A 13,388-nucleotide genomic window follows, 5' to 3' on the forward strand; every position below is an offset into this window, starting at 1 on the left:
TGAGAAATTATTGATCCTTTTACAACATAATCATGTTGTTGGATTAACCCTTATAGGCCAGTAACCACCAAAGTGAAAGAGTATCTCTGTTTCTACAGTTTGTCTTTAATTCGAGGTAGCACTTAAAAAACTAATTTAGACATCTTTCCTTTTTAAAAAAATTGTATTGGATTGTAGTTGCTTTACGGTGTAGTTGCTTTTTTTAGTTCAGGTATACAGCAAGGTGATTCAGTTATATCTATCTCTCTCTATGTGTATATTCATTCTTTTTCATATTCTTTTCACACATAGGTTATCATAGAATTTTGAGAAGGGCTCCCTGTGCTGTACAGAAGGTATTTGTTGGTTATGTATCTTATACATAGTAGTGTTAGATATCTTTCCTTTGTACTCCAGGGATCGAAACCATGTCTCCTCATTGGCAGGTGAGTTCTTTACTGGTGAACCACCGGGAAAGCTGGGGATGCCTTAGAATAGGTAAAGCACAAATCCCGCAATAAAGGGAAAAAGTCCTCTACCTCCAGAAACATCCCAGCTTTGGCCCCCAGCACGGCTTCCCTGATGACTTAGTGGGTAAAGAATCCGCCTTCCAAAACAGGAGACACAGGTTCGATTCCTGGGTCAGAAAGATCCCCTGGAGAGGGAAATGGCAACCCACACCAGTATTCTTGCCTGGGAAATCCCATGGATGGGAGGAGCCTGGTGGGCTGCAGTCCCTGGGGTCACAGTCAGACGAGACTGAGTGAGCACCCACAAACGTAGTCTTCCCTGGGAATGGCCTCGCCTCTGTCCTTCGATCTCCCTACCCTACTCCCTTGTCTGTTGTAATAAAAAGGCTTTCAGAGTAGAACTAAGTAATTCTCAGAGTTTGCTGCTTCTCAGGTATTTTCCTAATAAAGATTTGGATGAGGGACTACTGTAGTTTAATGGGGTTTGGTGACGATGCAGCCAGAGCCCATCAGTTAGCGGCTGTGACTGTCACATCACATTCTTTTGCTCCTCTTCTCGGTGATGAGGAAGAATTTACATTAAAGGTGGGGAGAAGACTCTTTGCTTTGGCGAATGGATGAGCGATTAACTCACCGGGGAAAGGGGCAATCTGGGAGGTGTTACCGGTTTGCCTGGTGAACCAGTCTTGTCTTCTGTTCAGCCCAGCCAGTTCTGGGCTGCTCCCTGAGGTATTTTTGGTCCTGCAGCCACAAAACGAGATCTCTCTGCATTTCACGATTTATGGAGGATTTCCTTTTTCTGGATCAACATCTTAACTTGATAATCAGTAGATTTCTTAATCACAAGGCTTGTAAATCCTGATTATTTATAATTTCTGTATGGCTTTAAAAAGTCTTGTATTTTAAGGATATATTATCTTTACTGGCTTATTATTGCCCATTTTAAAACGCATTTTTTTTTAAAAGGAGAATTTGAAAGTGTAAACATTTTACTTTGTGAATGCATGAAGTACATGCATGATTTATGTTGCTGAAATCGTTCAGCATTGAGGCATTCATGTAGTTCCAAAAACTGCAAGAAAAATTAGAAGCTATTTCTCCATCTTTCTTTACCCTCTTTATATAGAATTCACAATGGCTGTTAAAGCCATTAAAGATAGTTAAAACCATCAGACATCCTGCTTTACTAAGAAATTAACATCAACAAAAACAAAATGAAAGAATAAGATAGCAAGCCTGGTTTATTTACCTGTATAATATGCATCTCACTCACTCTAAGGCCATAATGAAAGAGAAGGAATCCTTAAAGTGACATCATATCATATAGCAGAAAAATTAAGTAAAGCATACAGAAGATGATACTTATTTAAATACCAGATTTACTCAGTCAGTCCCATTGACATGCAGATATTTCTGGAGTGTTGTGCCAGTCACTGGAGCCAGGGGTGTTTTATCATTTAATGGTACCTCTCTGCTGCACTCGATGAGCTGTCCTGGAAAAACATTTTGAAGCAATAAAGCATCCATTTGGCTTGTAAGTAATGAGGGAGGCATTGCTCTTTGCATTAACTATTTATTGAGGAAGAGGAGTGACCAATTGCTAATAAGCTTCATCCAGAGAGCTTAGTGGAAAACAGAAGAAAAGTGAGGTTCTGTTCAATTTCATGTGCAATTAACAAATACTCAGTGCTGAGTGGTTCGTGCTCCCCATCCACGTGACTTCTGGCCAGCTGTATTTAAGCACGAGTGCCTGTGCAGTGTACTGAAATCCCCTTGGTCTGCGGAAGGATTGTTAGCCTTAACTAACGACGGTTGACAGGAGGCAATAGGCAATGACTGGTGAGTAGCTACAACTGTGCTGAACTCTAGCTTTGAATAAAGGACTTATTTCCTAAGATGAGCTGTAGTGATTGAGGCTTGCCAGTTTACTCTTTTGGAGAAGTGCTCCGTGTTTGTTTGTTTTTAATATAATTATTACTTTTCCACAACTTGGGAAATCTGCTCTCTAATGCAATATGTAGATTATCACTTAATCAAATGGCTTTTAACCTGAGAAAATTTCTTGTTTGCTCTATAAATAAATATATAATTTATTATTCAGAATTAGTTTCCAGGTAGTAATGTAACATTTTGTTTTTCTTTCACAAATAAATAAATGGTCCCTTCTGTCCGTAAATGCTTTGGGTGTAGCAACTTCAAGATTACAACCTGAGTATTGTATTCACAGGTAAATAGTGGCTGCTTTCAAGTCATTTCAGAATCTTACCTCGAAGAATCTTACTTTTGGTACTATAACAGCATGAAATTTTTATTCCTCTTGCTTTAAGATTCTTGGTGTAGTGAATTTGCCTTCTTTAGTAACATGAGAAAAAAGATGAAAGTCACAATTATTTTCTTCTCTTAAAGCCAGCTAAAGGACTTGCGTGCTAATTCCTCTTCCCTGCTCTCACTAAAAGGTAGTACAGTGGAGTTCTACACAGCAGGAAGAAAAGTTCATCACATAAATCATATTACAATAGGCCATGGGAAGGATGTGTAAACCCAACATTACTTAGAATAGTCTTGAAACTGTAATGAACCCGTTATGAAATCATTTAATATTACTTTCCTTTGATTTTTGAATTTAAAAAATTTCCATATTGGAAAATGTATTAATTCTAAGCTTACTGTGAATTATTTTGAAGTATATTTTAAGTTAATTTTCAAGATATATTCCATGAAATAAGAATACTCTGCTCATTTGAGTTCATAGACTTGGGTAAAGGGCTGATAAGTGAATAGCAATGAGATAAAAAACTAGAAAAGATTCGTCAGAATGTGTCTTTCCTAGAAACATTCTGTACCACAGTGAGAACTAAATCCATTTACATTATAGGGCATCATACTTTCTTCATCAAGGAAGTAAGGACTCAAAGGTTAGAAATAGAATCACCTTGCAAGATGTTAGGTCTTATAATCACCTCTCTCTGTTGCCTGTTAGCAGTCATTATGTTGAATTATCCCTTTCAGATAATCACTCCATTTAGAAGACTAATGCTGTGCGCTGAGAACAGGAAAGAGATGGAGGATTGGATCAGCTCGCTGAAGTCTGTACAGACCAGAGAACCTTACGAGGTGAAGTAGCATCTCTCTTTTCCTCTTGCCCTCTTAGAGAATAAATGTGATCCATAATGCTACAGCTATATTCTGTGGGGGGGAAAAGTATATGTAGATTCATTTGGCAACCTGTTTAAACCTGATATAGTTTTTTTTTTTTTTTTTTAGCTAAAGCAAAGTGTTTTAGTTTTAAAAATAATGGATTTGAAATTTCGGTCATCATTATGTAGCTTCTGCATGTAGTCCTGTTCTCTCGTTTGGCAAACCTACCCTGACGTCTCGTTTCCAGGTGGCCCAGTTTAACGTGGAACATTTCTCAGGGATGCATAACTGGTACGCGTGCTCCCACGCCCGCCCCACTTTCTGTAACGTGTGCCGAGAGAGTCTTTCTGGAGTCACCTCCCACGGCCTGTCCTGCGAAGGTACAGTAGCAACCAGGGCGTGTCCTCCTTCAACGCTGTCCTTCCTGTACACACGCCACCACCGGCACCTCTGCGAACAGAGAAACAGCTCCGCAGCAAGGCATTGCCCTTGGGTGGAAGCAGTGAGTGGGAGCCTCTCGGGGGACCAGAGTGTTGTCCTTAAACTGTGGCTTCAAGAGGAGCTCTGCCCAGATATGAACGACTTAGAAAATAGTTTAGCTTAGGAAAAGATAACATGAAATCATCTGAAGGAGGAAATGTCAACCCACTCCAGCAGCAGCAGCCAGTATTCTTGCCCGAAAAATCCCATGGACAGAGCAGCTTGGTGGGCTCTGGTCCAAACATCCGCAAAGAGTAGGACACGACTGAGTGAGTGAGCATACACGCATAAATCAAAGTATGGCATTTCCCTCCTCAGGAACTAGCATCTACTGGTAAAGAAAACTCTGTAGACTGTGTATTTCATTCTCATTTTCCAGCATTCTTTTTCTGTTCTGTTTGATTATAGAGGACAAAACTTTCTGGTGGATAGTATATACTCCTTTGGCAGAATTTCTGATGGTTACTTATACTACATCATTTTAAATGTTTTATTTCATTTGTGTTTAATGTAAATGGGGCTTCCCTGGTGGCTCAGATGCTAAAGAATCTGCTTGCAATGGAGGAGACTTGGGTTTGATCCCTGGATCAGGAAGATCCTCTGGAGAAGGGAATGGCAATCCACTCCAGTATTCTTGCCTGGAGAATCCCACGGACAGAGAAGTTGGCTGTCTACAGTCCATGGGGTTGCAAAGAGTTGGACATGAATGAGCGACTAACACTCACACACATCCTTTTAAATTTCTTTAAAGTTCTCTAAAAATAAGGTCTATGCTGTTGTTCTCATCACAGGATTTGTGGATTATTTTTAAATTTAAGAGAAGTGACCACTTAACATCACCAGGAGAAAACTCATACCTTCTTTTGATTTATTTAATAGCTCAGTGGTTCCATCACTGTGTACCTCTTTTTAAACCACATATAATACTATTATTAGCTTTTCTCTCTTAATACAAAAAATTCTTAGATAATTTTGTAATATAACTATTACAATTAAATAATAAATAAGAAATAGAGTCACAGTTTTAACTCATTTTGAATTATAAAACCCAGGATACATCAGTATTTCAGCTATTTAACATGACAGGCTTAGTGTGTAAGAATAAAGTTCTGTAGTTAAACTCTGTGGGTTCAGATTCCAGTTTCAACACTACAGACTATGACCAGGATTAGTCTAACCCTTTTAGACTTTGGCTGCCTCCTCTCTAAAATGGGGATAATAGTCATTTATATCTCACAGAATACTATAAAAATGAAATAAGAGAATGCATACAATGATGCTGTTTTTCTAGTCAGATAAATTGTAGACATTTGTAGGTGAGTTGTATAAGAAATTCATCAAGCAAACAATTAGAGATTGTATCATGGCCTGATGCATTAAAATTCATGAAAATGAGAATTTGGAGGAGACGTAAACATTTTTTTTAGATTTAACAAATGATTGAAAACAAAGACATAATTAGTCTTTCTGACTTTAGTGATTATATGGAGTTATTCTGAAGGTCTTTGTACAATTACCTTGGTGGTGGTTTAGTCTCTAAGTCATGTCCGATTCTTGTGACCCCATGGACTATAGCCTGCCAGTCTCCTTTGTCCATGGGATTCTCCAGGCAAGAATACTGGAGTGGGTTGCCATTTCCTTCTCCAGAGAATCTTCCCAACCCAGGAATTGAACCCAGGTCTCCTGCACTGCAGGCAGATCTTTACCAACTGAGTCATAAGGGAAGCCCCCCTACAGTTACCTTATAGTCTGTTATTCCTCAAACTGCTAAAAAAAAAAAATCAAATCTATTAGTATCTTAGATACTGTTAGAACTGATCTGTGGTACCCTTCTGATCTGAGAGTTATGCATTATTAAATATATTTAATGGTAAAGGAGTTGAACTTAACAGTGGGATGACTGAATATTTTTCTAAACATTTTAAAAGAAAAATGAAAATTACATTAGCTGGTGGGGATAAAAAGCTTCCAAGTCTTTAAAAAGATGTGTTACATTATTCTATTGATAATTAAGTTTCTGATTTTTAAAGTCTCAATTATAGCATTTTTAAAATACCTTTTAGAGGAATATATGTTAGTATTCAATTTTTTTGTTGATAAAAATTTTAAATCTTGCCATTAGTATATTTAGAACTGTAGCAGATTTTAGAAATCCCAAAGGTTTTATGAATACCCAAAAAGGTTGCCTTTTATTTTGTGTTGTTTTATTGTTTAGTTGCTAAGTCATGTCTGACTCTTTTGTGACCCCATGAACTGTAGCCCGCCAGGCTCCTCTGTCCATGGGATTTCCCAGGCAGGAATACTGGACTGGGTAGCCATTCCCTTCTCCAGGGGATCTTCCTGATTCAAGGATTAAACCCACATCTCCTGCATTTTCAGGGGGATTCTCTACAAACCACCAGGGAAGCCTTTTTATTCTCTGAGACTGTAGTTATTTAGGATATGTTTATTGTAAACAAAGTTAAATTTTAGAAATCCCCTTGAAATCTGCATAAACTGCTTGTTTAGCAAAACCGAAGGCTTACAACACAAAAATTTTTTAAAGTTATAACAGAGGTGCAAATTCAGGAAAAATTCATTCAATAATGAAAATGAATAAAGTATTATAATAGAATCCATCTTCCAGGGTGCAACACCAATACTATATTTACTTAGTCTTTCTTCCCCTTTTTCACAGTAAAAGGAGTCTGTACTGATTTGTCTTCTAGGCTTGTGTTAAACAATAACTGAATTATTTTAAAACCTTGCATATATAAAATATATGAATGAAAAACAGAAGGCAGAAAATGCATTTCACAAATTCCCTAAATCAATTGAGAATGCTAATTATAATTTCAGAGCATAATTGTGATTCTCAAGGATTTAAACAGCACTCTAAGAATAAAAAGTTAGATGGTAATTCTTTTTAATCAACAGCTTAAAATATCTCTACAGGGGTATTTATGAATTTTTGTCTTAACCACTGTTGAACACTTAAAACTTGTTCAAGACTATATTGCAATAAAGAATCATAATTTTATTACAAGCCAGTGTATTTTTTAAGTTCTGTGGTTTAAAATAATGGCTATATTATAGGTCAGGAAAAAATGCTTTATTTCAGAATCACTTGTGTGGAGAAAATTGTCACCTGCCAAATTAAGGGGCCTATTCCTCATGTCCATTCCTTAGTGACCATAATTTCATTCGTTTGTTTTATTTTAATCGTTATATATTATATTAAACACCTTTGTGATTCTCAATGCTCATTGCATGAAGAACTTTATTATTACAAAAGTGATTTTTATTTTTCATGAACCGTTTAATTTTTAATGGCAAAATCTTCAAAAAGCCATGAAATTAGACCCTGTTGCCCTCTTTATATTACTTCCTTCTTTGTCTCTTAGAAAAGTTATTGACTATCAACACTTATTTGTACTTAGAAAACACCTTGCTTTTTTAAAACTAAAACCATTCTTTTGAGAAATAAAATAACAGATTGAGCCATTTAAATAATTTAAAATAGTAACTAATGTAAAAGTCACTTGCCTTATAGCAAAAGGGAGTAGATATCATGCTGAAGTAACTTTTCAAACAAAGCTTACCTTCTGCGATGCTGTTTCTTTACTTTGCTGTTTCTCAGCAATAAAGTTAAGTGGAAAATTTGTTTTCTGTATGAGGTCTGTGCTTGAGTCACAAAGTCATTTATAGCAAAAATATTATGATTTCCAGGAAAGAATTTGTCAGTGTACACAAAAAGAGCAGGTAAATGAAACATTGCCAGTATCTATGTACTCATATTGTTTTTAAGGAAAAATGGCTCAATTTAAATGGCCATTTATATACTGGCTACTTATATACTGAAGCATTCTGAACATTTGGCTATATAGGCATCTCATTTATTTTACTTGACCTGTTTGTTTTCATGTTATATTAAATTAAGACAATTTAAAGAGAAGAGCTCATAACCTGTTATTTGAAATTTGTTAATGGTTTACTGGCAGAAATTCAAAAACCATGCAAAAAGGAGCCACCTTTTCATTTTGAATTTGCAACAGGTACCTTGTTATGTTTCTACCAAAATGATCTCTACTTTTAAATATTTCTCTGAAAAGTCAGAAACTCTTTATAATGTCAATATTCATTAGCAATTGGCTAAATGTATGTTAATGCATGTTCTTGGTGGGCTTCCCTGGTGGCTCAATGGTAAAGAATACACCTGCAGTGCAGGAGACACGGGTTCAATCCCTGGATCAGGAAGATCCCCTGGAGGAGGGCACGGCAACCCACTCCAGTATTCTTGCCTGGAGAATCCCATGGACACAGGAGCCTGGCGGGCTACAGTCCATGGGGTCGAGAAGAGTCAGACACGACTGAGCGAGTAAACAACCGCGTGTGTCCTTACAGGGATGGATAAGCGTAGTAGTAGTCAAGTTCTGATTTTCATAAGCAAGGTTTAATTTTTCAGATAATCTGTGGTTTATTTGTTTTGTTCGTGTACACGCTGCTTCTGTCTTGCTGTTTCCTCATATTTCTCTTTTGTAGGTATCTTTCTGGTGATACGGCTGGGGAGCTTTAGTGATGCCTGTAGTGGGAGTGTCACTTCATTATTCCTTTCTTCTGCATTATCATGTAGTCATCCCAACAGGATACTTTTTAAATCTTTTTTTAAAAAAACATTGTTTGTTTTTAATCGAAGGATATATCCCTAGGACTTCCCTGTAGCTCAAACGGTAAAGAATTTGCCTATGATGCAGAAGACCAGGTTCAATCCCTGGGTTGGGAAGTTCCTCTGGAGAAGGGAATGGCAACCCACTCCAGTATTCTTGCTGGGAGAATCCCATGGACAGAGGAGCCTGGCGGGCTACAGTCCATAGGGTTGCAAAGAGTTGGTCAAGACTGAGTGACTTAACACACACGCAGTTGCTTTACAGTGTTATGTTGGTTTCTGCCAGACATCAGCATGAATCAACTGTAGGTTTACCTAAGTCACCTCCCTCGAACCTCCTCCCACCTCCCTCCCCATCCCACCCCTCTCAGCTGTTACTGAGTTCTGGTTTGAGTTCGCTGAGTCACAGGGCAAGTTCCCAAAGGCTGTCTCTTTTACACATGGTAATGTGTGTTTCCATATTACTGTCTCTTTGCATCCCACCCTCTCCTCCCTTACCCCCTGCCTCCCCTGCTCAGTGTACACAAGTCTGTTCTCTATGTCTGTGATTATTTCATCAGCACCATCTTTCTAGATTCCATACATTTGCGTTAGTATGCGATGTTTGTTTTTCTCTTTTTTATTTACTCACTTCCAACAAGATACTTTTAAAAAATATTTATTTGGCTGTACTGGGTGTTAGTTGTGACATGTGGGATCTAGTTCCTTGATCCGGGATCGAACCTGGGGACCCTGCATTGGGAGCACAGAGTCTTGGCCACTGGACCATCAGGAAGTCCCAACAGGACACTTTTAAAAGACAGTGCCGTCTTTGTGACCCTCATCAATGCATTTCCCATGATGTCTGGATATTTTCTTGATGTACTTGGACTTTCAGATTCCCCTGAATTATCTTGTTCTTTATCTCTCTGATATTTTCAAACTTTTTATTTAAGTGTAATATACGAACAGAAAAAAGAAGACATCAGAAGGGTACACAGTTTGTTGAATTTTCACAAATTAAATGCTTTTATGTAATCAGCACCCAGACTTAGAAATTGGATGTTACCAGAACTCCTGTCAGTCAGTCAGTTCAGTCACTCAGTCGTGTCCGACTCTTTGCGACCCCATGAATCGCAGCACGCCAGGCCTCCCTGTCCATCACCAGCTCCCAGAGTCCATCCAAACCCATGTCCAGTGATGCCATCCAGCCATCTCATCCTCTGTCGTCCCCTTCTCCTCCTGCCCCCAATCCCTCCCAGCATCAGGGTCTTTTCCAATGAGTTAGCTCTTCATATCAGGTGGCCAAAGTATTGGAGCTTCAGCTTCAACATCAGTCCTTCCAATGAACATTCAGGACTGATTTCCTTTGGGATGGACTGGTTGGATCCCCTTGCAGTCCAAGGGACTCTCAAGAGTCTTCTCCAACACCACAGTTCAAAAGCATCAATTCTTTGGTGCTCAGCTTTCTTCACAGTCCAACTCTCACATCCATACATGACCACTGGAAAACCTGTATTACTGAATTTTATCTTCTTTGTGTGTGTGTGTGTTGTCTCCTTTCTCAAGAATTAATTCTTTTAGTATTTATTTCCTTTCTTCTTTTAGGAGTAAGTGAAATCTCTTTAAGTAGCAATCTGTAGCTTGATCAGAATGCTTCATAAGCACATAATCATATTTGATTTTTAGAATATTGACTGTTATTGAAGAGTAATAGAAACTTTAAAAAATATTGTCTTTCTTCTACTCACCCTCCCCAGCCCTTTGAAATTTCATGCTGTGATTTCCTTTCATCATTGGTCCAGAAGTACATGTTCACTTAGCAATGGTTGGCTTTTTTTTAGTGTGTAAATTCAAGGCTCACAAACGCTGTGCAGTGAGGGCAACGAACAACTGCAAGTGGACGACCCTGGCCTCCATTGGGAAGGACATCATCGAGAACGAGGACGGGGTAGGCTCCCTTCCTCTCCTCTCTCTCCCAGACACCCCCACTCCTTCGTTCTCTGCTCCCGTGGAAGTTCAGTGGGAGCCATCTAATTAGTTAAATTACAACAGGAAGTTAAGAGGAAGTGTTGATTATTAGGATCAGATGGAAAGTTTGGGTAGATTGGGACTTTTTATTTTCAATTCAATCCTTCGTAGCTTCTTTCAGCTCTTAAATTTTAAGAGGATTGGTGTGTAAGGGCTTAGGAGGGGTTGTTGGGCTGGGCTGATGCTGCAGACCCTTATCTGGCCGACTAAGGTACTCTGTAAGGCTCAGCTCAGCTGTATACCCAGACATTCACTCCTCGGACTTTGGAGCCTGCTCCCCCACCTTCAAAACCTTATCTCCTTTGCATGCAAATCTCTGATACCCCTTCCTGGTCACTTTACGATAATCCCTCTCTGTGCTCAGCCAGAATACACATCCTGCAGGGTAGGGGTTTAGTTTTATTTTTGTATCCCTATCGTGCTTGGGCATAATAGATGCTCATTAAAAGTGGGGGAAATGCATGCATGCCAGGAATGATACATGCTGCTGATTCCATAGAGTAAGAAATCATTGTCTCTCTTCCCTGGGCTAAGAACGGTGTCCTCCATGGTCTTAACTCGACTGCCCTTTCTTCCTGCTGTGTAGGTGGCTATGCCTCACCAGTGGCTCGAGGGTAACTTGCCCGTGAGCGCCAAGTGTGCCGTCTGCGACAAAACGTGCGGCAGCGTTCTCCGTCTTCAAGATTGGAGATGCCTTTGGTGTAGAACGATGGTGAGAGGTTTATGAATATTCTCCATTAAAAGAAATGACTCTTCCTGTATCTTTTCATCTATGTGGTTTAGAGACAAAGCTAAGAATTTATGGCAGAGCACAGCCGATAGTACAGGTACCCGTTTTGGTGGTGGTGGTTTAGTCGCTTAGTCGTGTCTGACTCTTGTGACCCCGTGGACTGTAGCCCGCCAGGCTCCTCTGTCCATGGGAGTTCCCAGGCAAGAATACTGGAGTGGGTTGCCATTTCCTCCTCCGGGAGATCTTCCTGACCCAGGGATGGAACCCACGTGCCCTGCGTTGCAGGCGTTCTCTTGCATTGCAGGCGTTCTCCTGCATTTCTTTACCAGCTGTGCTACCAGGGAAGCCCATTTTAAGATGCACCTTTTTCAAAGTGTATTCTTTCCCCTCTGGCTACTTCTGCACGTTTCCTGTTTGTGACACCTGTTCTTGTTATATATTTCTTTTATCTGAAGACCTCTTTCTCACAGTCTTACTGTTTTTCATCAAGCTTTAGCCGCATCTAGTGGTTTGCTATTTTCAGCCCATTTTAACACCTGTTGCTGACAGAAAGCCACCAGATTTTGACTGACAAGCAAGGTGTGGGTTTGCTACAACCCCATGCATGTTCTCTTGACAGAAAGAAGCCGAATTCAATAGGCCGTGCACTGATACATTTTAAAGTGTATGCCTTTATGTTTTAGAAATGGGTAGATATTTAAAATCTTCTTTGCACATGTAAGCAAGTGGTGGGAAGCAGGTACAGCACAGCATGGAGCCCGCGGCAAGGAATGGTCCCACCTCTGACAGTCTGCGTGAGGACTGGGCCTCCATGCTGCAGGAGGGTGGTCCCGGCAGGACCTCAGGGTGTCCTCACGGCCCTCAGAGGGTGATGTGGGGCTAAAAGACAGCAGGGCGAGGAGGCAGTGTGCGCCCACCTGAGCACTGGGCGATGCTGTCCAGCTAGGGTGCCGATTGCCTTGCGTTGAGGCTGAGTTGTTTGGTCAAGTTTTGAGTCTTGGAAGTCACCCCCTCCCCCCAACAAAAAAGATGGGAAACCATTGCTCTCAGTAACTATGTTGAAGGGACTTCTGTGGTGGTTCAGTGGTTAAGAGTCTGTATTTCCACTGCAGAGGTGTGAGTTCAATCCCTGGTCCAGGAACTAAAATCTTCTCATGATGTGGCCAAAAAATAAAAATAAAAAATAGTGTTAATAAAAATTTTAAAAATACTGTTGATTTGAAGATCAGTGAATGCAAGAGGTCTGCATATGATGTTTTGATTTTGTAATCCATGAAATTGATTCCATGAGCCATGGAGGAAAAATAAGTCCTATGACTTTTTAGTCAGGACTGATAGGTTATCTTGTGTTTCTTTTTCGTCTTTGAATCAAACATAATTCTCCTGATTGCCATGATTTTTATTGCCATAGGTGTTACTTTTTAAATCCCATTTAATATAATATACAGACTATATTGGATAATCTCTCTCCTTTTGGAGTTTTCGTGCAACCCTAACCCTGAAAACACTCTTGTGCCATTCAAACCAGATTTTAAGTCAAGATTCCGTTCCACTTAAGATTTCTTTTTTTGGGGGGGTAACTGCTGATATATGTCTCTACCACTGCTTTTATTAGTCTGCATTTACTGAAGTCTATTTCTCTCCTTCTGAAACTGCAGCTGCTCTTTTCATAACGTTTTGAAAAGAAGGGAGATCATCTGTGTGATGATTCATTTTAGAAAGATTTTATAAAAGTTGTCTTTACCTGCAATATATAGCTCTCTCCTTATCTTTAGTCAGCTATTATTTTTTTTTAACTGAAGTATGCTTGATGTACAGTGGTGTGTTCGTTTCAGGTGTACTGCACAGTGATTCATTTATACATAAGTAAACATACGTGTGTATATATATTCATTTTCAGATTCCTTTCCCTTATAGCTACACAAAATATTAAGTA

At 39.4% G+C, this 13,388-nt stretch overlaps 1 protein-coding gene across 12 annotated transcripts in view; it reads left to right on the forward strand.

The window, feature by feature from the left end:
- The window catches only part of DGKH (diacylglycerol kinase eta), a 205,975-nt gene that overhangs the window by 127,086 nt on the left and 65,501 nt on the right, over positions 1-13,388 (forward strand). For 10 of the 12 annotated variants that reach the window (XR_015137816.1, XR_015137815.1, XM_086328819.1 and 7 more), the window contains 4 exons: positions 3,459-3,563; positions 3,835-3,967; positions 10,536-10,642; positions 11,309-11,434. Coding sequence is in view for 9 of the 12 variants with exons in the window: in XM_086328819.1 (XP_086184945.1) it covers positions 3,459-3,563; positions 3,835-3,967; positions 10,536-10,642; positions 11,309-11,434 (471 nt within the window). In the remaining 3 variants the exon portion in view is untranslated. Of the gene's footprint in view, positions 1-1,856; positions 2,289-2,644; positions 2,677-3,458; positions 3,564-3,834; positions 3,968-10,535; positions 10,643-11,308; positions 11,435-13,388 lie in introns of those variants that run through there. The other 2 variants (XM_086328821.1, XM_086328820.1) reach the window with 2 other exon arrangements.

The sequence above is a fragment of the Bos grunniens genome, chromosome 12 (assembly GCF_055505025.1).
Source record: "Bos grunniens cultivar Pamir isolate PY7600 chromosome 12, Bosgru_T2T1.0, whole genome shotgun sequence".
NCBI classification, from domain to species: domain Eukaryota; kingdom Metazoa; phylum Chordata; class Mammalia; order Artiodactyla; family Bovidae; genus Bos; species Bos grunniens.